At 41.5% G+C, this 21,243-nt stretch overlaps 1 protein-coding gene and 1 long non-coding RNA gene across 5 annotated transcripts; one reads left to right on the top strand and one right to left on the bottom strand.

Moving 5' to 3' along the window:
- Positions 1-81: 81 nt before the first annotated feature.
- Positions 82-17,052, bottom strand: LOC124849922. Its single transcript, XR_007030609.1, has 3 exons — positions 16,899-17,052; positions 9,867-10,015; positions 82-535 (listed from the first exon to the last, which is right to left on the bottom strand). It is a non-coding gene; the product is annotated as an uncharacterized LOC124849922 (long non-coding RNA).
- htatip2 (HIV-1 Tat interactive protein 2) lies at positions 15,987-21,240 on the top strand. Of its 4 annotated transcripts, none has more exons than XM_035628644.2 (7): positions 15,987-16,385; positions 16,951-17,146; positions 17,298-17,405; positions 18,802-18,939; positions 19,035-19,096; positions 19,961-20,188; positions 20,644-21,240. In XM_035628644.2, exons 1-6 carry the CDS (start codon positions 16,261-16,263, stop codon positions 20,175-20,177), a joined length of 846 nt encoding a protein of 281 aa, XP_035484537.2. In that variant the 5' UTR covers positions 15,987-16,260; the 3' UTR covers positions 20,178-20,188; positions 20,644-21,240. The 4 variants fall into 4 exon arrangements, with proteins under 4 accessions (XP_035484537.2, XP_035484540.2, XP_035484539.2 ...); XM_035628647.2 differs by having other exon boundaries at positions 16,244-16,385; positions 16,930-17,146; XM_035628646.2 differs by lacking the exon at positions 15,987-16,385 and adding an exon at positions 16,462-16,640.
- The last annotated feature ends 3 nt before the right edge of the window (positions 21,241-21,243 follow it).

Consider the following 21,243-nt stretch of genomic DNA (forward strand, 5'->3'; position numbering starts at 1 on the left):
GGGCTGATATTTTTTTAATAATTTGTGATCATGTTGAATCATACATCTGTGTATGACGGCTGCGATTTGTGCTCAGGTGTCTCTCGCAAAACAAACCTTAATCCTGAGTTAATTTCTTAAGGGAATGAATCAAATTAATGAATGTATTCCTTCATGAATGCATAAATAAATAATAGAATGAATAAGCTTTCTTATCGTTTAGCATCTGTTTTGCCTGTGAACGAAAAAATGAAACATGAATGCAACGGCGCTCTTTAGCAGCAAACTTGGGTCGTCCCAGATTTCTTTTCGGACTGGAGACCAAAAAAAAACAACAATTTCTTTGAAATGCAACAAAATCTGAATTTCAGATCTGTACCGAAATCAAATCATAATAATTAGGTTAAGGGGCGATCTGTCCATCATATCGCTGCTAAATTCAATAATTCCATTTGTGGAAGCTTCTCCCGAGTCGTGTCCGTCTTGCACTGTTGCTTGGCGGGGGTTATGGGCCACTTCAGTACATTGGCGACGACGCTGGATTACACCGCTGCTGCTGCTGGGCACACATTTAATTAATTAATAAATATGTGAAATACAACATTTGCATCTCCTTTCAATAACACAAAAGATTGAACACAAAACAAAATTATGACGAAATGTGAAATAGAGATCGGTCTCGTCGGGCTACGTAGGAAACGGGGTCAACTGCCCCTGTACAAGTTAGTAGTGACACATCCTATTAGCGGGGACGTGTTCCTCCGTGTTCTCTGTGCCGAGCTGCTTTGCCTATCAAAGCCCCGTCTTAGCCTGAGGAAGCCCAGGGCCAGTTTGACACCATATTCCCCCGGGGCCCTGTCAGATCTCCACCAAAGCACCCATTACGGGATCATAAGCTCCCGAGTCAGTCTGCGCTGGACAGGAATCCCCAGAAGAGTCCCGTGGATCAGGCTGATTCGAAGCATAAGTCGCCCTGTGATTTCCCATTAGCCCCTGTCCCCACTGGCACCGGGGCTAGCAGGGGTAGCATGTGTACGGCTCTAACCAGCCAGTGTGTGCCGCCGCCATTGAAGCCCCTTTGCTACACCATTATTTTCCCCTAATTGGCTGTGAGGGGTATTAGGAGAGGTCGCGGCTTCGGGGAATTGATAGTGACATCTGATCTGATGTCCACTTAAAATGAAGACGATGTTGAGTCATCGTGTGCTGACAGAAGAGTGTCCCCCCCCACTCCCGGGGGGCCTTGGCTTTGGATCTGATGATTGATGGGTTATTATAATACAAGCTCCCTGTGTCAAGACCAATTTCACTTTTGTGTCATTTTTTGTTAGCTCCACAGCACAGTTTACATTTCGCTCGTTTTACATGAGTTCTGACTACAGGTGCAACAGTTAATGGATTCAGCGATTAGTAATCGACTACTAAATTAATCGCCAGCTATTTTTGATAATCGCTTAAATCAGTTCAAGTAGTTTTCATGAAAAAAATGTCAAAATTCTCTGATTTCAGCTTCTTAAATATGAATATTTTCTGGTTTCTTTGCTCCTCTATGACAGTAAACTAAATATCTTTGGTGTGTGGAAAAAACAAAACATCCTCTTGGGATTTGGGAAACACTATCGACATTTTTTACAATTTTATGACATTTTATGGACCAAACAACTAATCGATTAACTGAGAAAATAATTGTCAGATTGATCGATTATGAAAATAATCGTTAGTTGCTGCCCTAGTTCTGACATATTGAAAATGATCTTATGGGTAAACAAGTCTGGACTGGTTCAAAATGAACCTACTTATTTGACAGCGTGTTTGGTAAACTAGTCATCCTGTCACAAATCTGATTCCAGCTCCTCTAAAAGAATGTTGAGTGTTGAATATGGTCCAAATATATGAAAAAACATTTCACTTATAACCATCTCAAACTTTCATTCCCTGATGTTCATACACTCTCTCTTTTAAAAACCAACATTATACCTAATGTGCACATTGTTTTTACCAAAATATATATATGGTAAAAGTACTGTATTTATATCATATCTACCACTCAAAGCGCTTTTACAGTACAAGTCACATCCACACACACATTCATATTTACCACTGCTATTTACTGCACTTTTTTTCTGTTACATTTATACACTGCCTGGATGAGCCATCAGCAAATTTAGGGTTACCCAAGTGTCATGCCCATCGGCATGCTGACCGGTGGGATCGAACCACCAACCTTCCGGTTTGTGGACGACCTCTCTGACTCCTGGGCCACAGCCGCCCACCCCTGATCCGCTTATGTCATATGTCACTGAAGAGACAACACAACCAGAAGATGTCAGCAATTACACAATATGGTCAACCAACTCTTGGTACATGCCACGGTTATCTCTCGAACAACTGCCACGCCTTTCTGACGGGGCCTCCCTTCATTCGACAGTAAAACTCCCTTGTCCAGTTGTTATAGATGGTCCAGAATGCGGCGACATGTTGCTCACCGATCTCCACTAGCTACACAATGACGCCCAAATCAAATCAATCAAATGCTCGCCTGCCCGACGAGCGACTTCTGAGTCTACACACATCTAACTGAACTCAAATCACACGGGCTTATGTTCCTGCGCGTTCCTCCAAGGTCGTCGGGCATCTCCATCCCTACATACAAGATAGTCACAGATCAGACCGTTCTTGTTTGTGGTTCCCCAACAGTGGGACGAGCTACCAACCGCTACCAGAGCAGGAGCGTCCACCTCCATCTGACTTTCCTCCGAGAGCAACTCCTCTCCTCACACCTTTCACACCCTAACGAGAACTTCTCTACCAGATCTCCTGCACTTGGTCTCATTGAACAGATTTTGCAGTTAGTACGTATACTTCAAGGTCTTTACACTGCACTGAAACTTTAGTGCTGCCCCTCAGTTGTAAGTCGCACTTGGATGAAAGCGCCTGCCAAATTAGCAAATGAAAAATGAACTGTCAACCACAATAAAAGACAGTAAAAGAGAGGATATAATGTCAGGGAGGAAGGATGGCGGCAGTATCCGATTTCTTAGACGTCATGTGAACATCACGTCGCGCTGACTTCTTGGTCATTTGTACAGAAAGAGTAATGCAATTATCTTTTCTACATCTGATTTCTGAATGGTATGTGAGAAAAATTTTCCCATATTCAAAATAATTCAATGCAAGGCCTGCATAAAAGAAAAAGCATACGAGAAGCCTTCCGTGATTACCAACATGCCGGATGCACAAAGATTTTTATAATATCGTTATTACCTTGCATGTAAACTAATCAGATTTCCTGTTGCAACCGGATTCCTCAGGGTATCCTTTGTTGTTCCCTGCAGTTTGGCTTTCGATCTGAGACGAGCCGGCCACTCGACTGGCATCAGTCATGAATTAGATCTCCATGCTTCTTTTTGTTTGATAAATTGTTTTTAGTCTCATCCCGAAAAAGAGTCTCTGCAAAATTGACATGAAATTGACTTTATCAATCAAAACTGTGATGTATTTTGATGTCAGAAAATGGTGTGGTTGGTCAAATGTAATTTTCATAGGCTTTTCTTTCCAATCCTCCTGTAAACCACGTTAACTCATCACAACTGTTGAGTTAACGTGGTTAATAGCATCTGTTTTGCCAGCGAACAGTGCCAGTCAACGTTAATGTCCGGCACTATTGAGGCAACAACCAAAGAAAAACAAAAGAAAACCCACTCGATTTATTTGTTAAAAACGAGAGATCCACCCAAAGGCCTCTGCAACCACCCAGAGCGGAGCGACGGATGCCCGCGGTTCGTCCGCATGTGGTCCGCAAATCAGAGAGCGCAGACACCGAGTGTGGTCCGTCAGCGGCTCTTCCTAATCAACCCCGGAGACCCCGGCCTTTTAGCCGCCTGGCCCTCGACATGCCTCGCGGTGTTTACACACGCTGATTAGTTCGGTGAGTGTACAGAATGTCCCGAGGATGCTGATCTCCGAATCAATGTGCCCCCTCAGTCCCGTCTCCTTTATCTGCTCATCCCTCCGTCACAAAAGCCGGAGATCCTCTTGGAAAATCGCTGAGAGAAATTAGGGGATCAGAGTCGGGCCGCCCTGAGCAAACAAGACGGAGCTAATGGACCCGGCCGCTGTCTCCTCCCCTCAAATTATTAGCGGAGCGAGGGAATGTAGCCAGTCCAGTCATAATGTTAATGCTAAAGCTCGCTAATCCCTTATACACACACACACCAACACCGGCCTCGCACTTGCCTTGACACACACACACACACACACACACACACACACACAGCAACTGGGTAATCACTCCACCACCCAGGCAGTGGGAGAGGATGAGAGAGTGCACGATGCAAAGGAATGAGACTGAAAGTGAACACATGCACATGGGGGGGGGGGGGGGGGTTCCCAGGGGGCCTGGAAAGATGTTCGCAGGTTTGTGAAACGTGAGAAAAATGATAAAAAGGAAGAGAGGATCTAGGACAAGGTCTGGATTTATTTCTTCTGTTTCAATTTGCCATATTCGTTGCCTGTTGGGGAAGTCAGTTTCAAACTCCTGACGGGCTTTTTCGTCGCCTTCCCATCGCTCCTGTCCTTTGGGGTTTTCCCCCCGGAGGTGCGCGGTCACGACGTCACTTAAAGAAATTCAACTGTTCTCCAGAATTTGACTTCTGAGCTCTTTTTTTCCCCCCAGAGTCTGCAGGTTCCAAAGGGGGACATACACGGACGATACCGCTGAGGAACACGCAGGTAGCCCAGTGCAAAAGCATGAAAATCTTCATCCTCCATTTCCACGTATCACTGTAGCCTCAGGTTTTTGGGCAACAGCTGTCTATACAGCAGAATATGCTAATGCCAGTTCTTGGGAGGAGCACTCTGGGCTTATGAGGGATTAGCGCTTGTTGGGCCAACCCCGCATCCCCGCTGGGCAAGCACGCTAATACAGGTGTTAGTAAACTGGCATTAGACTCCAGCTAATTAGCTCCCATTCAGCGAGCGATTGTCCGGCCGGCTCTGCCATTTGTAGCGGTTGTTTGCTTATCGGCAGGGAGGTCTCTGTGCTGTGGTGGGTCCGCCATGATCCGACATGATCTCCCCTTCTTCTCCTCCTTTCACCCTCTCTCCCCGCGGGCCACAGGACAGCAGGGCCCGTCCCCGGGACAGAGGAGGGCTCTGAGTCTCCACTGAGACGGTGGCCGTGACAAAGTACATGAGAATGCATCTTGATTTTTTCCTTTTTTTGCTTTCCACTCTGCACTAAGCCGACACTTGTAAAACAGTCGTGCATCTGATTATCATGTGATGAAGACTTTCAATAGGCAACTTTCACTCCCCACACCACCTCTGGGATGATCAATTTAGTGTTTCGGGCTAGGACGGTTCACAAAACACCGTTGTTGTCGTTAAAAGGGGGGATTACAATATGGATCTTATGCTTGGCGGTTTCGGACATTACGTCCCGTGACCACACGCAAGCAATTGTGGAACACCACTACAACGTTCAAACGGTGGTAGACAACCAAACCGGTTGTGAACAACCAAACAACGGTTCAGTCAGATTATGTAAACCACTGTAATTGGAGGAAAAGATGAAAAGCTACCGCACCTGAAATGTTACATGATCTTTGGTTATATTACATAATCATTTCACGAGAAAAATGTGCATACTGATAACTGGAAGTGCAGCACGTCAAAGCTGAAATAGATGCCTACGGTGTAAAGTTTGGAAAAATCTTTTCACCGTTTCTTTTCTTTCCCTCATATGTTTGGCCTGATCCGGAGGTTTGTTTAAACTCTGCTTGACTGTCTCACCGCGCATGTTGCTACAGGTCTGACACCTTTTCCGAGAAGCTACCGAATTCACAGTTAACAGCAGTTAACTCGGGTGAATATGAATAAATGAATTTGATGTACTGTAATGAACATAGTTATTAAAGCTGTGATTTGATTTTGGTTTCAGCGCCAAAGGAAATACCATTAACCTTGGTTAGTTTGGTCAAATCCATACCCTGATAGACAAAGCAAAGCATTTCATTTATAGACATGTGCATGGAAAAATGACATAAAATGGTCATACAATTTTTTTAAAAAGTAATCAAACTGATGTTTAAATGCAACTGTTTTACGCTCCTGTGTTCAATTAGATAAAACTCAAACGTGTCAAATGAAACTTGGCAAGTAAGAAATGATTCGTGGCAAACTGTTGAACCCAACTCTTCACCAGAGGTTGCCTAAGATGAACACTTCAGTTGTTAGTGGACAATAAAGAATACATATTTTTCTTTTTGCTTTTATTCTGTAAAAATGATCTGTGTTGCACTTGTATAAAAAGTGCTATACAAATAAAGTCTGATTGATTGATTCATTTGAGCCCTTTCTTTCTGTTATCTTGGCTTGTGATAATGTACTATTTTTTTTTTTTAAACTGTTAAATGCTATTTGCAAAGAAATTATCAAAAAATGTATGCAAGAAAACACAAGGTGCTACATTGTTCGTGAGCCTAAAAGGTCAGATAATATTCTTTCCACGTAAACACGAGAAGCTTCTTTTTCTGGAGAAACAAATTGCTCAACTTTGATTTTCTGCACGATAGCAAAAATGTGATAAATCTGAGTGTTGCACGAGTGTTATGCTGTTGCCGCTTGCGAGCGCGATGCTGGACAAAATGACGGACAGATTATGAATAATGGAGGTGGACAGGGAGTGAAAGATGGGTATTACGTGCCCTCAACTGTTGCCGAGATGTGGGAAAGAGACTAAAGGTTAGTTGGTTGACATTCCCGAAGCCATTCTGCCGGGGATGACGGCAGTTCAAAGGAGTCATTAAGCTTCGACCGACCCGACCACAAAGGGGAGATTTAAGACAGCAAATAGATCTGATAGTGAAAAAACTCCAAAGCCAAACACAAATATCTACTAAGAGGCTTTGGTGTATTATGCCATTATTGCCCCAAACGAGACCAGGACAGATTTAACTGTCTCAAGTTTAATTTTCTCCTGGGAACAAAAAAAAATCTCATCACCATCATCATCATCACCATCATCATCATCATCATCATCATCATCATCGCCGACCCCGTGTGTCCTTCACGTGTTTCCTCGCTGAGAAATTGACAAGTAGAAAAACCAAAATACGGATAAAAAATTACGAATAAATACAGACGTTTCATTAGGAGCGAAGATCTTAAGAGTCTGCAGCATAATGATGCTTTAACTGAAAATCAAGAACACATCTCAACTAAAAATACTTCTGAAACTGCCAAAATAAAAAAATAAAAAGGTCTCTCGCAGAAGCCCACACTACTGTTACCATAACTTCCAACCACGGAGAATAAAGGCTCGCCTGTCACTCGGCTGATTGACTCCAACAAAGCCGTGTTGATAAAGAGGACACACGGGGCCAACATGCATCCATTTCGACAAGGGTTCGCAGCACTGCGGCCGGACAAAGGCCCGTTTGGTTGGGGAAAACAACTTTCAGCAGATGTGACACAAGGACATATTTGTGAGAAAAAAGGAAAAAAAGGAGACGGGGGGGGGGGGGGGGGGGGAAGAGAAGAAGAAAGCGTGACTTTGGTTTCAGAGTTGCTGATCAAAGTACACGATGGCGTAGTCTTGTAATAAGAGTCAGCAGACACATACAGACGCACTGGCAAAAGTGATACAACAACATATTTGTAAGTATGTGAAGCCCGGGATTAGTTGCGGACGGGCCGGTCAGAAGTACCTGATGAAGTGACGGTCTATAACTCGTCTCAATCTTTTCATAGAGCGTCTGGCCCCACAGTGCAGGACTTCTCTCCACTCTTTGGGAAAAACATATTGTGGTCGACTGTTACAGCACAAAGCTCATTTTGTGAGAACTCTGAGGAACTGCAACGGTCACTTTACATAGACTCTGAGGAACACTTGTCACTTTCATCAGTGCCCTCTACATTTATTACATTTAATCTGCACTCCATAGCCTTCATATTGCACTTTTTTTATTTTATTTAGTTTCCTGTGTATTACACATACTGTACAGTATTTCCTTTCTATTGCACATTTTCAATTTCTTTAGCTTTTCTATCCTGCGTGGTTTTGCCTTACTCTTACTTTTGCACGACGTAGAATTTATTTATTTTATATATTACGTATCTTATTTTCTGTTTTGGTTTTGTTTTTTTGTTTTGTACTCTTGCACCGTGGGTCCGAGACAAACGGTTTTTCAATTCCTCTGTATTTCTGGAACAACACTGCAGGAATTGACAATAAAGTAAACTTGACTTGACTTGATTTTGCTGACTTTTCTCTTTTTATTATTAAAAAGCCATAGCAATCAACCCACTTATACGACCTCAGCTTTTTTAATTACTTTATTTTTGCACTTTGTTGTCAGTCTTTCTGCGGCCAAAAATGTTTCTACTTTCTTTAGATCAAAAGTTTTCTTTCATGTCAGAGGAAGAGATATGAAGCTGGAGTCAGGTGACGTGCTTTGCTTCTACTTCTCAAATTCTCAAAGTGTGTGTGTGAGTGAGTGTGTGTGTGTGTGTGAGTGTGTATCTGTGCTTGTGTGTGACGTGTATGTGTAGGTAACACACTTGTGTTTTTCATTTTGCCATATTCTTAAAATCACATTGATTCAAGTGTCTTTTTATCTGTCCTAATCAATCATATCATTCATTTTTACAGCATTTTTGCATTTGCTTTGAGGAAATAAAAAAACTTCGGTATATAATAGAGCTGCAACAGTTAATCGATTAGTAATCGACTACTAAATTAATCACCAACTATTTTGATAATCGATTAATCGATTGAAGTAGTTTTAATGAAAAAAAGAGTCAACATTTTCTGATTTCAGCTTCTTAAATGTGAATTCTTTCTGGTTTCTTTGCTCCTCTGTGACAGTAAACTGAATATCTTTGGTGTGTGGACAAAACAAAACATCATCTTGGAGTTTTGGGAAACACGGTCGACATTTTATGTCATTTTATGGATCGATTAATCGACAGATTAATCGATGATGAAAATAATCATTAGTTGCAGCCCAATATATAATTTGTAAGTACAAGGCTACCTGCACGTTTTTGAACAGTCTCTCCTGAAGACACTCCCGACACAAAGTGAGCGTGAATGGGGCGTTGTCGGTTTCATAAAGTCACAGGAATGGTTGGACTAAGGCTGCAATGAACGATTATTGTCATTGTCGATTATTTTCTCGATTAAACGATTAGTTGCTTGGTCCATAAAATGACATAAAATGACGATGGTGTTTCCCATACATCCAAGATGATGTTTTGTTTTGTCCACACACCAAAGATATTCAGTTCACTTCTTTGCCTTTTTTTTTTTCATTAAAAACTACTTGAATCGATAAATCGATGTCGAGCTCTAGGTCGGACACAAATTTTCTTAATCCCTCATTGGAAAAGTGTAGGATTTCATAGGTTTTTTGACCATATCCGACCATCTGACTAGCGGTTTATAAAAGCTTAAAGCGAGTGCATTAGCCTCCCCCTGCTGTAATCTGCGCCCTTTTCCATCAATCTCTCTCTGTTCTCCATCTCCTGTCACAGCTAGCCCACAAGATCTCGGTCCTCCAGGCGTCTGTATACGTATACTGCTGACTGAAAAAATATTTTTGACAAAGATCTGGATTGTGTTGCGTGCTCCTCGGTTGAGTAATAAACCACACGCAAAGTAAGAATATTCATTAAAGCACACCCGGTGTCGGAGCAGGGCGAGCGCCGTTGCGGGTCAAATATACTTCAAATCGGGCACAAGCACATGTTCTGTTCATAAAAAAAAAAACAACTAACACTGAAGTGTTCACACATTTGCTGGCACGGGGCACATGGATGCAGAGAGTGTGACTAACTGATTATAACACCCAGAACCTTCGTTTTCTTCTTCTCCCTCCACCTACCTCAGGATCATGACGTCTGTCAGACCTTTTCTTCCAGCAGTGGCACAGTGGACTTTGATTCATTGACTCCCTTTCTCTTCTCTGATCTTCCTATATGTTCTTCACAGCCGCTCCAGCTGCGGCAGGTGATGTTCGAAAGGCTCGGAATCCTATGAAATGAGATTAAAAAAATTAAATTAAAAAGGGTATTTCAAACAAATCCTTCGTTGGAATGGTCTTGGACGTCACCTCGCGGGCTTCTGTCACAACCGCGCCTTCCTAATCGTACTATTTTTTTATTCGTGGCTGGGATTTGCATTTCGGAGTTTGTGCTTTCTATATCAGAATGCACGTTGTAACAATGCACAAATGAGGACGACACAATGAGAATCGTACACACATCTAAGCGGTGGGCAGCAGGTTGGCCAGATGTGCAAGTGCAGGTCTTATCTGTGTACCTGCTGGGAGCTGCCTGGTCTCCCAGACTCTCCTCTTCAGGAGCCCTCCATTGAAAAACAGTGATAATCTGTTTGCTCCTCTAATGAGCACATTGTTCCTCAGGAGGAGGAGGAAAAGCAGGTCCCATAGCTGCTTAGCCGCCGCTCTTTGAGCAGGAAAAGCTCCTCGCAAAGCACAAATGATACTCCTGCTTTTGCGGCGAGGCATATTGTTAGGAAAGTCTGAGCCTCCAGTCTGAGCCTGTGTGACAAAGCCGATGCCTGAGGAAGAAACCTCTGAACCTCCGTGCCACTGTGGACCTACTTTATTGTGTACTGCCTTTTTTTTTTCACAGCTCATAAGAGGATCTGGCAGCTGGCGTGGCCGTTTGAACCCCTCAAACTTTTGAGTACATTGAAATTGTGGAGTGGGGAAAAAAAATTGCAACTGTAAATATGAGAGTTTGATATTTGACACCAGGACTCCATGTGTGATTTAATAGAACATATGCACAAGAGCCTTTTAATGGCCAAACTGGTTTCAACTGATTGTTCCTTTTTTTTTATCATTTTCTTTATATATTTCTTATCTTTGTTTTGTCTTGCTATCTTCACGTTGTAACCTTGTTTAGATAAGGGCTATAGAAATAAAATTTTATCGTGATTATTATTATAAAGAGGTAAGAATCTTCTAAAAACTAAAAACTAAAATTGGAATCTGAAAATTTTAAAAAGAACCCATTTTCCAATTTGCAACATGACCCTTCTAGTGTATCTAGTTCTTTCTTTTTAAAGCTTATTCAGACGGACTGTGGCTTCTTACTAGAATAGGATGTTGTCTAATGTGTAGCAAGCATAGCGTCTTTTAGCAGGAGAGAACAAAGACATTTTTAAATTCATGAAAATGTAACTCTGTAACTCTGAGCCCGAAAATAGTTCACGTCTTCCACACGCTGAAAACTCAACAGTATCCTTTTTTTAAAAGGACAAAATGTTTATTGTGCGCCGCGCATTAAATCAACAGATCGTACTCGTAAAAAAAATGAAATCGTGAAAAAGTTGACCTTACGCACACTGAAAAATTCATGGATCTGTTATCATTTGGGCTATGAAACGCAGCGGAGTTTAATTCCCGTTGAAACGAGGCACAATCACAATGGATATCTGAGCAGAAGGTCACAGAAAAGAGAAGAAAAAAAGCCCTCATCTTGACTTATTGTTCACACCAGCTGCATGCAGCAACAAATAATGGCAACAGTCGACTCTAATGATGTAGGCCCCTTCTCATCACACACACACACACACACACACACACACACACACACACACACACACACACACACACACACACACACACACACACACACACACACACACACACACACACACACACACACACACACACACACACACGGATACACATACATCATAGGTGCCATCGAACCCTGCATCTTGATCAGACAGTGCCTCCCTAATTGAGCTAATCCCCACTTCAGGATCAGTGCTGTCCCCCCGAGGTCTGACCCTCCACCCCGTCCCGTCCCGTCCCGTCCCCTGCTCTGCTCTGCTCTCTCACACTGTCTCGGCTCTCAAGCTTAAACCTCTCCGTCCCCTCTGTGGCTCATGTGGGACTGTAAAGCTGTTTATTGGGAGACAATGGGCAGCAGATTGTGCTGTCAGGCTCCATTAATTACCATCATTAGCATCACACTCGGTGTGTCTGTGTGGGACCCGGGTCCTAAAACCTTTAAGCTGTGTTTGTGTAGAGCTCGTGCGTGTGCGTGTGCATGTGTGTGTGTGTGTGTGTGTCTGTGCTTGTATGCGACATGTGTATGTGTAAGTAACACTTGTGTTTCATTTTATGGAATATGCTTAAAATCACATTGATTCAAGTGTCTTTTTTATTTGTCCTAATCATTCATTTATAACAGAATTTCAGCATTGGCTTCGTGGAAATGAAAAAGCTTTGGCATATAGTTTGTACCATACAAATCACAGAGATAAAACAATCAATGTGAATACCACCTGATCAGTGGTAACCCCTGAAATGTGGCCCTAAGACTCTCACATTAAATGCCAATCAATTAACTGTCAGCGCTGTTAACGTGCATCCTTGAAAGAAAAAGTTAATTTTTTCGCAGAAATCTAGTTGGAGTTTGAGATGTTTAAATTTCCCTCTGGGGGCCGACTGACGTGTTCGTGTACCTCAACCACGGTCGGACATTTGCTCCTCAGCTCTTCGGCTTAGTTTATGTAGACGCTGCTTTGTCTGTAATTTTTTTACAGACACTTAACAGCAAACCCCCCAAAAAAGTGAGTTATTTCGGTGCCACTGTGACTAACAACGATTAAAACACATTCCAGCCCCGGCTCAGCTGTGACTCCTCTCGCCTCTCGCGTTCAGGCCGGAGTCTCGTTGCCAGGCACATTTCATCCTACGGCAGCAGCAGCAGCAGCAGCAGTCGCATGTGACACGATCGACAATTAGCTGCCCTACTTTTCTGTACCTGTGACTTTCTACACGAGTGCCGAGATCCGCAAGCAGCTGAAAACGCTGAAAGCACACAGGCTCACTCACGCTGTTAGCCAACGACAACTTTTGAGGGCATTATCGGCGTCAGTTTTTCACCTGCATCTGTAATAAAAAAAACATCTGTAATAAAAAACATCTTTTTGCGAATACAGGAGAGAAAATGTTATTACATATCGGCATCAACTACAAAGAACTACATGCTTGCATTGCTAAGAGCCAGTCTGTCCTGTGTGAGTAATTATTTCCCGTCCGCTGCTCTAACAGCTTATCTCGTCTGAATAGGAACTTCAGGTGATCCAACGTGTTGTTCAATGTTGGGGAAATGCATGGAAGGACTGAACTATAAAGAATCTTAAGAGAAGCCAACGGAAAACCCCGACTCCTTAGGATCCATTTGTCCTTTAGTGCGAGGTGATCGATCGTCAAACGTAATTGACCACCGACCACCGTTGGCATTTCCACCTCCAGCGGCGGTGCTCTAAAAGCAAATTGAACCACGTTTCTGCCACGCACCCACCGAGGCATAAGCCTTTCTCCCTCCGACTTCCTGCCCGATCAATGCGGGAGACAATGGCTCAACAGGTGCGACGGACAGGAGCCCAGCGGCAGCTTTCCTCCCCGCCGCTAGGCCCAATCAGCACCCGCGGCTACGGAACAAAGGGCCGACATTTCGTTTGAGCAGAGTGCCAGTTTAAGGCCTCTTCTCTCAGCCGCAGCCTCTTTGCTTCCTGTCTTTTACTGCTGACGTCTTTTAAAGGATCATCCCTGGCTCCATCGTATTCTATTAGATCGGGTCGATGCCTTGTGTTCCGAGTGGCAGGGGTGTTAAAAACATGGGGTGTTGATGAATTCATTGCATGTGACTGGACTTGCCTTCTTTGTGTGGAGGTTTCGGCTAATGTAAACCCCTGAAGGTCTGACTAAAAAAGGGAAAGACATCTTTCAGGGTTTGGTTCGCTCTCGAAGTGCTGCCATCATACAACTCATTCTTTTCTACTTATTTCGAAAGAAAGAGATCCAATGTAAATTATGATGATTTTTAAGAGCTTGTCATCATCACTTTCTTCGCATAGTGACGGATGTGTAAATAGTTTTCATCATTGTTAAGCTGTTCTCAGACAATATGGTCTTGACAATTTTCATAGTTTGCCGTTCACATGCGAAGAACCCGGCAGGAGACCGTACAAGTCAGACGCGTTCACAACGGCAGGGAAAAATGCCCAGGAACATTCAGCGCTCGCCGCCAATCCTCCGGAGATTTTCCTGCTGTATTCTAAAATGGGCTGTCTTTGTTTTCCGGCATTTGTACTAGGGAACTGGCAGGAAAAGTTCCTGAGAAAAGGATGTCGGATATACACTGGTCTGTTGGGGTTGGCTCAGTGTAATCAGGCTGGTACAAAAGGTGCAAATTGAGAAGAAGAGGACAAACTCTTGACAGCCAGGTAGCTCACCTTTACAAAGGCCGAGCATTTATGACCTTAAAGCATCTACTACATGAACTAAGGGGGTTTTAAATGTTGGGACAGTGTTATTGGACTCTCAAATTCCCACTGTCATTCTCATCACTATAGCAACCACGGAAACACTTCCACAAATGTAAATCACCAGCATCTCTGTAACTGAATAAACTGAAATAAGATGATTGTTCGTAGATGTAGAGTGATTTGATCGATGTATGTGAGGAGATAAAGAGGGTTGGAATACAACAACATAGTTATATAGAATATTTTTTCGCTTGTTAAATGATACATGCAACTATAAACACATTATTGAACATTTTAAATAGATTTTTGTGTTAGATAAAGGCTTAAAATACTTTAATACTATGATATTACTGCGCGTACAGGTAATAAGACTCAAGTTCATTCAGTCTACAAAATGAATCAGATCACAATTAGATTCACTTCACCACTAAGATAAAGCGTCATTTGAGTTTGTAATCTTGAATTAATGGCTTAGTTAATGGTTAGTAAATGATTTACTCATACTTCATTATGGAAGCGCATTACTGCGACACCAGAAAAACAACAGCAGGTTATTCTTAACACAAGACATTTTTGTTATAACAAGATATTTTCATGTTCACAAAAACCTCTGTGCTTTTTAACAATTACAACTGTAGACCTATTATGATATAACCTTTTTTTAACATAAAAATAGAGTTTGTGTACAAAAACCTACTGTATTAAACATGTAGTGAGAACAATACAGTGAATGGGAGATGTTGCTTGTAAAAGCTATTTTGAATATGATTTTTAAGTCAAAGGTTCCCATTCTGTAGTTTGAATAAATGAACACCCTTGCATCAGTGTGCCATGTTTGAATAAAATGTTGTATTAAAAGCGAGACTATTTGTTTCTATTCTGTAAAAATGCAATTTAAAATGTCGGCAAACCATTAATAACAAGGGTTTCAAATTGTTTTTAATAAGTCAGGTTTGAAGTTTTAAATGTTAGCATGAGGTCAAATGAGGTTCCTAATGAGTCATCAGTCACATGCAATTTAAATTTTAACAGCAGCTGTAAATGTTAATGATATAACTTCATAAATGGATTTTGGTCCAAATGTCCTGCAGCCTTTTACTAATGTTAGCGGTCAGACGGTCCATTAAAGGGGTCTCCTTGATAAATTCACAATCTTAAAAGACAAGTGACAATAAGTGTCATGTTTACATGTTTACTACAATAGTTTTTTTTGTGCACATATCAACAGCCAGTCAAACTTTATTTATAAGTTTTTCATTTTGTATATGATGGATAAGATTTTTAGCAAGGCTTCAACTAAAATTAAAAATGAGGAAGGAGAGTTGGACGTTACTTGTACAGGTTATACAAGAACTAAGCATTTAAGATTATTGTGGATTTTTGTTTGTCACTTATTTCGCCTTTGTTTAAAAGTGGTCATAATATGTAAAAAAGCTCCAGCAAACACACACCCATATATATATATATATATATATATATATATATATATATATATATATATATATACACACAGACACACACACACATATATATATATAAATAGTTAAATTAATTGCAGATTATAATCAGAAAGTTTCACACCATGATAGAGCTGGAAAATGAAAAATGGATGTTATGGTATACATTCAAAAATCCAAGTGCGCATGCGCCGTCCATAGAGCGTTGTTGGGGGGGGGGGCATGAGGACGGGGAACGGGACATGTGGAAGAGTCTCTCCCCTTTTCAATGTGGTCAACTGCCAAACAAATATCATACCCAAATAAATAAAATATACTAATAACCCGTGCTGCCAACAGGCCACAACCCGACGGTGACGTTTGACGGATGATTCCCGGGTTTTTCCCAAATCCCCAGCCTATCGCAGAACCCGGAAGACGCGACTCGTCTCGGGAACGTGAGGCCAACCAGGAAGTGCTCCAGCAGCCGCGGTGCGCCTGTGATCGTGGTCGTTGCTCTTAGCGATGCCTGTTGTGAAACTGCTGGTCACCACTCTGGGAAACGCGACCGGGCTCTTGACTCTCGTGGTCGTTGTCATCGCGGCGGTTTTGAATTATTTCGACGACGCCGATCCGGCGACGTACAGCAGGTAAAAGAGGGGGGACGGCGCGAGTGTCTTTGATTATGACGCGATCGTTTTTAAAGGTTTCCGTGTGACGCCAGCTGTTATGTGGAAACGTGAATGGTGGATATATAAATGTGCTAATAGTGAGAAGAAGAGAAAGATCAAGCCATGAAAACGTCTGACACCTGTGTTAAACATCAAAGAGGAGCGCGACACCTCCTGTGGCTGCGGGTGGTAATCGACCTGGCGAACCAGACTCCATCGAGAAATGAGTCAATTTTAAGTTCCCTTGCGTTTTTTGCAAAAATATTCACCATACTAAAAAGAATTAGGTCGAGTTTCTTCATTTTTACCGTTTTCTAATGAATTCGTCTCAAACTGCGCCCTCTATATGTCAGTTATTAATTTGTATATGTATTTTTAATATTTTTTTCTTACACCAAGTAAGGTAAACAATGATTTACACAGCACGTTTTCACATGTGCACACGTGACCTGGATAAAAATACATTGCATTTTGTCATATTTTCATCATTACCTGCACCGGTGCACGATGTAAACAAGAGCAGCTGATTTGTTGTGGCCCACAGCATCAGCATGGCTGAGGACATGAAGACCCTGGAGGAAGACTTCCGGCAGCAGAACAAGAGCTGTTTCGTCCTCGGCGCGTCCGGGGAAACGGGCAGGTTGCTGCTCAGGGAGCTGGTGGAGAGGAACATCTTCTCCAGGATCACCCTCATCGGAAGGAGGCAGCTCACCTTGGAGGGCAAAGCGTACGAGAGCCTGGTCGGTCTCCTGAGTCAGCTGACCACTTTCTTTAAATAAGAGACTCCATTATCCTGAGATTCATCGTGTTTGAGAGTTACATTTTTTTTTCCTCGCTTGACACTGTGTTTTCTGTATGGACAGTATATAAAGGTCTTCTGTGTCTCCGCAGACTCAAGAGGTGGTGGACTTTGAGAAGCTTGACGATTATGCCGCTGCCTTCCAGGGCCACGACATTGGCTACTGCTGCCTGGGAACCACCCGGGCAAAAGCAGGGACTGTGAGTTAAAGTTAATAGATCCAATGTGGATGACTGACCAGTTGACCAGGGCTGCAACTAACAATTATTTTCATTATCGATTAATCTGTCGATTATCGTCTCTGTTAGTTGTTTGGTCCATAAAAGGATGAAAAATCTTGATCGTGTTTCCCAAAACTCCAAGATGATGATTTTGTTTTGTCCACACACCAAAGATATTCAGTTTACTGTCATAGAGGAGCAAGGACACCAGAAAATATTGACATTTAAAAGATGAAATCAGAGAATTTTGACTCCCCCCCCATAAAAACTACTTGAACCAATAATTGATTATCAAAATAGTTGGCGATTAATTTAGTAGTCGATTACTAATCGATTAACTGTTGCAGCTCTACAATTAAATGAATCAATATTTCACCGTTGCGCTGTATATTTCCTGGGATTCTATGGGTTTTATCGGTCAGTAGCAATGACTAAGCAACTTGTTGTGTAGCAATGACAAAGCAATTTTTTTGTGATTAAGTATTTCCACAAGAGCACCGCTCAAAAAAGATGTCCAGGCCAATGTAACTGCCAGTATTGGCCTACCAAAAAATATTAGTATGAGTGTATATGACGTCCTTTAATTAACAATGAATTTGCAGGACAGATTGCTAAAGATAAGTTTATTGTAATTGGGAAACCAGAAGGCTAAACACCAAGTTTGTTCACCAGAGCATTGTACAAGTACTGTCAGCTGTAAAATGTCTTGCTCTGGACATATCTCTGGTCAGAATTCCCCAAAAAACAATAACATTGTGGCATCCTAATCAAAAATCTATGTGTTTAGGTAAAAAATAAATATATAATGGTCTCTCAAATATCAATATTGGTGTTACTCTCCAAAATTCATTGATCAGGCCTTAAATTCCAGCTCATATGAGTCACTTTGATTCATGCACAATTGTTTTATAAAAAGGAAAAAAAGTGCCTAATTATTAATGAGCAAATTGTTGCTGCGGCATATTTTATTTTCAATCCATAAAACAATACAAAGCAGCGTTTGGCTTTATACGTGAGAATAAACAGTTTGGAAAGAAACACTGTAATAATGATAATAATAATCAGTGTTGTTTCGAGACGTGATTTATGAATATTTTATATATAACATCAAAGGTAAACATGTTGAACTCGTGTTTGCCCCATTATGGCAAATGTTCACCTGTTGTCACTCGCACCGACGCAAAAATAAAACAAGATATTTCAACATTATCATATGAAAAGAGAATAAATCATAGTTTTTAATTACTGTCCAGCCATAATTCTGAAAATTTCCTTGCTGAAATGTGATTTCATTACTACTTTGTTCCGACGAGGTACCTTACTAAGCGTAATAATAGGTTAAAATGGTGCCAAAGTAAGATCTTTTTTATTTCAGGATGGATTCTTCCGCGTCGATCACGACTACGTGCTAAAATCGGCCGAGCTGGCGAAGGCCGGAGGCTGCTCACAGTTCCACCTGGAGTCGTCCAGAGGAGCGGATAAAAACAGCAACTTCCTCTACCTCAAAGTCAAGGTATTTTAATTTCCTTCCTCTAACTGCATCCCACTTACTGTACATGCTGTGGCATAAGACACTGACGTGTCAACGTGAATGGATTTTTCTTTCAGGGACAAGTGGAGGCGGAAATCGAGGCGCTGGGCTTCGAGAGATACGCCATTTACAGACCAGGGTGAACAATCGCATTTACTCAACACCAGTACTTTGCGTGAGACAGACATCCATATTCATCCATGTGAAAGCGAAAAATATTACATAACGTACAACAGGAGTATTGTGTGAACAGAGCTCCTTTCAACTGGGCCAATACCAAATATTTGCACAAATACATGCATCTATTATGTGTTGGGTTTAAAAAAATGTTTTTATGTTGTCACTTGTTTTAATGACTGTTCGTCATTGTTGCTTGTTTTTTTATGATCAGACGTCTTCATGTTCTTGCCTCGTTTACTGGTGAGCATAAGACAATTTTCCACTTTGGTGGACGATAAAGTGCTATTCTATTCTATTCTAGTCTCAAACCAGCTCCAGGAAACTTTCTGGTACTTCACAGAGAAGTGGAATAGAAGAACAAAATGAAATCTGGCCTTATGCTCACGTTCATTGTTAGTTGACGCAGAAGAACATATTTTTCGCTTGCCGACATCTCACTGGGACTGTGATCAGGTTTTGTTTGACTTCTCCCCTGCTGCTTATTTTGCAGTTTGACAAGAACACACATGGGCACTTGTGACCCCATGTGACTTTTTTTTAGAATCATGGATAAACCATAATAAGTGTGGTATGAAATCTTAATGTACCAAATTCAAAACGATAACAAAGTCAACTTTTTCAATGTGGTGCTGACCATACGGAACATGTGATCGCACCCTTTTACATGATTACCAAGTGCTGATTGTGCTTCATTGTACTACTTCTCCTCAAGTCCCCCGTTCTAATGTGACATTTCTTCTATGGACTGGTTGTTTACAATTAAACAACCCGAAATACTCTGGAAATCATCAATACCTTTGTGTTGCTCTCCCCTTTCCATCAGGGTTTTGTTGGTAGACAGGCAGGAGAGTCGGCCCGGCGAGTGGCTGGCCAGGAAGTTCTTCAGTGCCGTCTCCGCCGTGTGCTCCACGTCCATGTCCATCCCGATCCAGGTGGTGGCGAGAGCGATGGCGTCCAACACCCTGCGTCGACCCGAGCAGAAGACGGAGATCCTGGAGAACAATGCGCTCTCCGTTCTGGGAAAGAGTACTGAGAAATAAAGAGAGGAGAGGTGAGAAAAATATTAACTTTGTTATACTTATAATCTGATTCCTGACATGGGACTGACCCACGTTGGACTCCTTGACACCAAATCTGATGACTGGTATGGTTGTTAAACTGTTTACTTTAGACACAGGTGAGGCAACAGATTGCACGTGTATTATACACAAACAGAAAGAGTATTGTTTATAACCAATGAGAACATTTATTTATTTTCTTCTAACATTGCTGATTGTTTCATACTGGGGCTCAGATTAATAAGAAGTATTACAAATCCTGACAAAGTCAGATTCTGCTGATCCAAAATAAAGGATCTTAGCTTTCATCCCAAGATGAAAAATTCATAATCCACATTCATGTTTAGAGGATGAACTCCCCAAAGAAATTTAAAAATTTTAAAGGTTATTTCATTCTGTGTGACCTACAGTATGGCACCAAACTATTAATATGAATTTCCCTTTTCAGATAATTTCAGCAGATATGCCAGAGACTGCAAACGCTCATCACATCATCTGTTTTTTGAGTTACATAGAATAAAAAAAGAGAAAAACCTATGAATTTTGGAACTGTCATAAAACTAAAGGCTGCCTCTGTGAACATACTTGGCTGTTTCTTTGTCTGCTAAACTTATTTATGGAGAAAACAACCTGTGAAGCTAGAGAATTATTTTATCGTGACATTGCGTACAGGTTTCTTTTTCTCTTATCTGTAATACTGTTGTTATATTGTCATCAGGGAACAGTTGTCAGACATTTTTTATTCACCAATTGAACCACTGCCTTAACATAAATCCTTATGTATCCTCAACACTAAAACATTGTTTGTTTTTTATCAGGGAAATTCTTCCATAAATGCTAAAGCACATGAATATAAATAATGTCTGATGCTTTACTTGACATGTACATTTATAAATTGCATATGCAGTATATAAATATCAATGTTATACTGTACTAAAGATCATATATTTGTTCATTTTGTATGTCCAACGTGCAGATGCCATTCTTTGAGTTTCTTTGATACCGGCAATGGAACAAATTTTGAATAAATTGTGTTGATACAAAATTG

This window comes from Scophthalmus maximus, chromosome 4 (assembly GCF_022379125.1).
Source record: "Scophthalmus maximus strain ysfricsl-2021 chromosome 4, ASM2237912v1, whole genome shotgun sequence".
Classification (NCBI taxonomy): Eukaryota; Metazoa; Chordata; class Actinopteri; order Pleuronectiformes; family Scophthalmidae; genus Scophthalmus; species Scophthalmus maximus.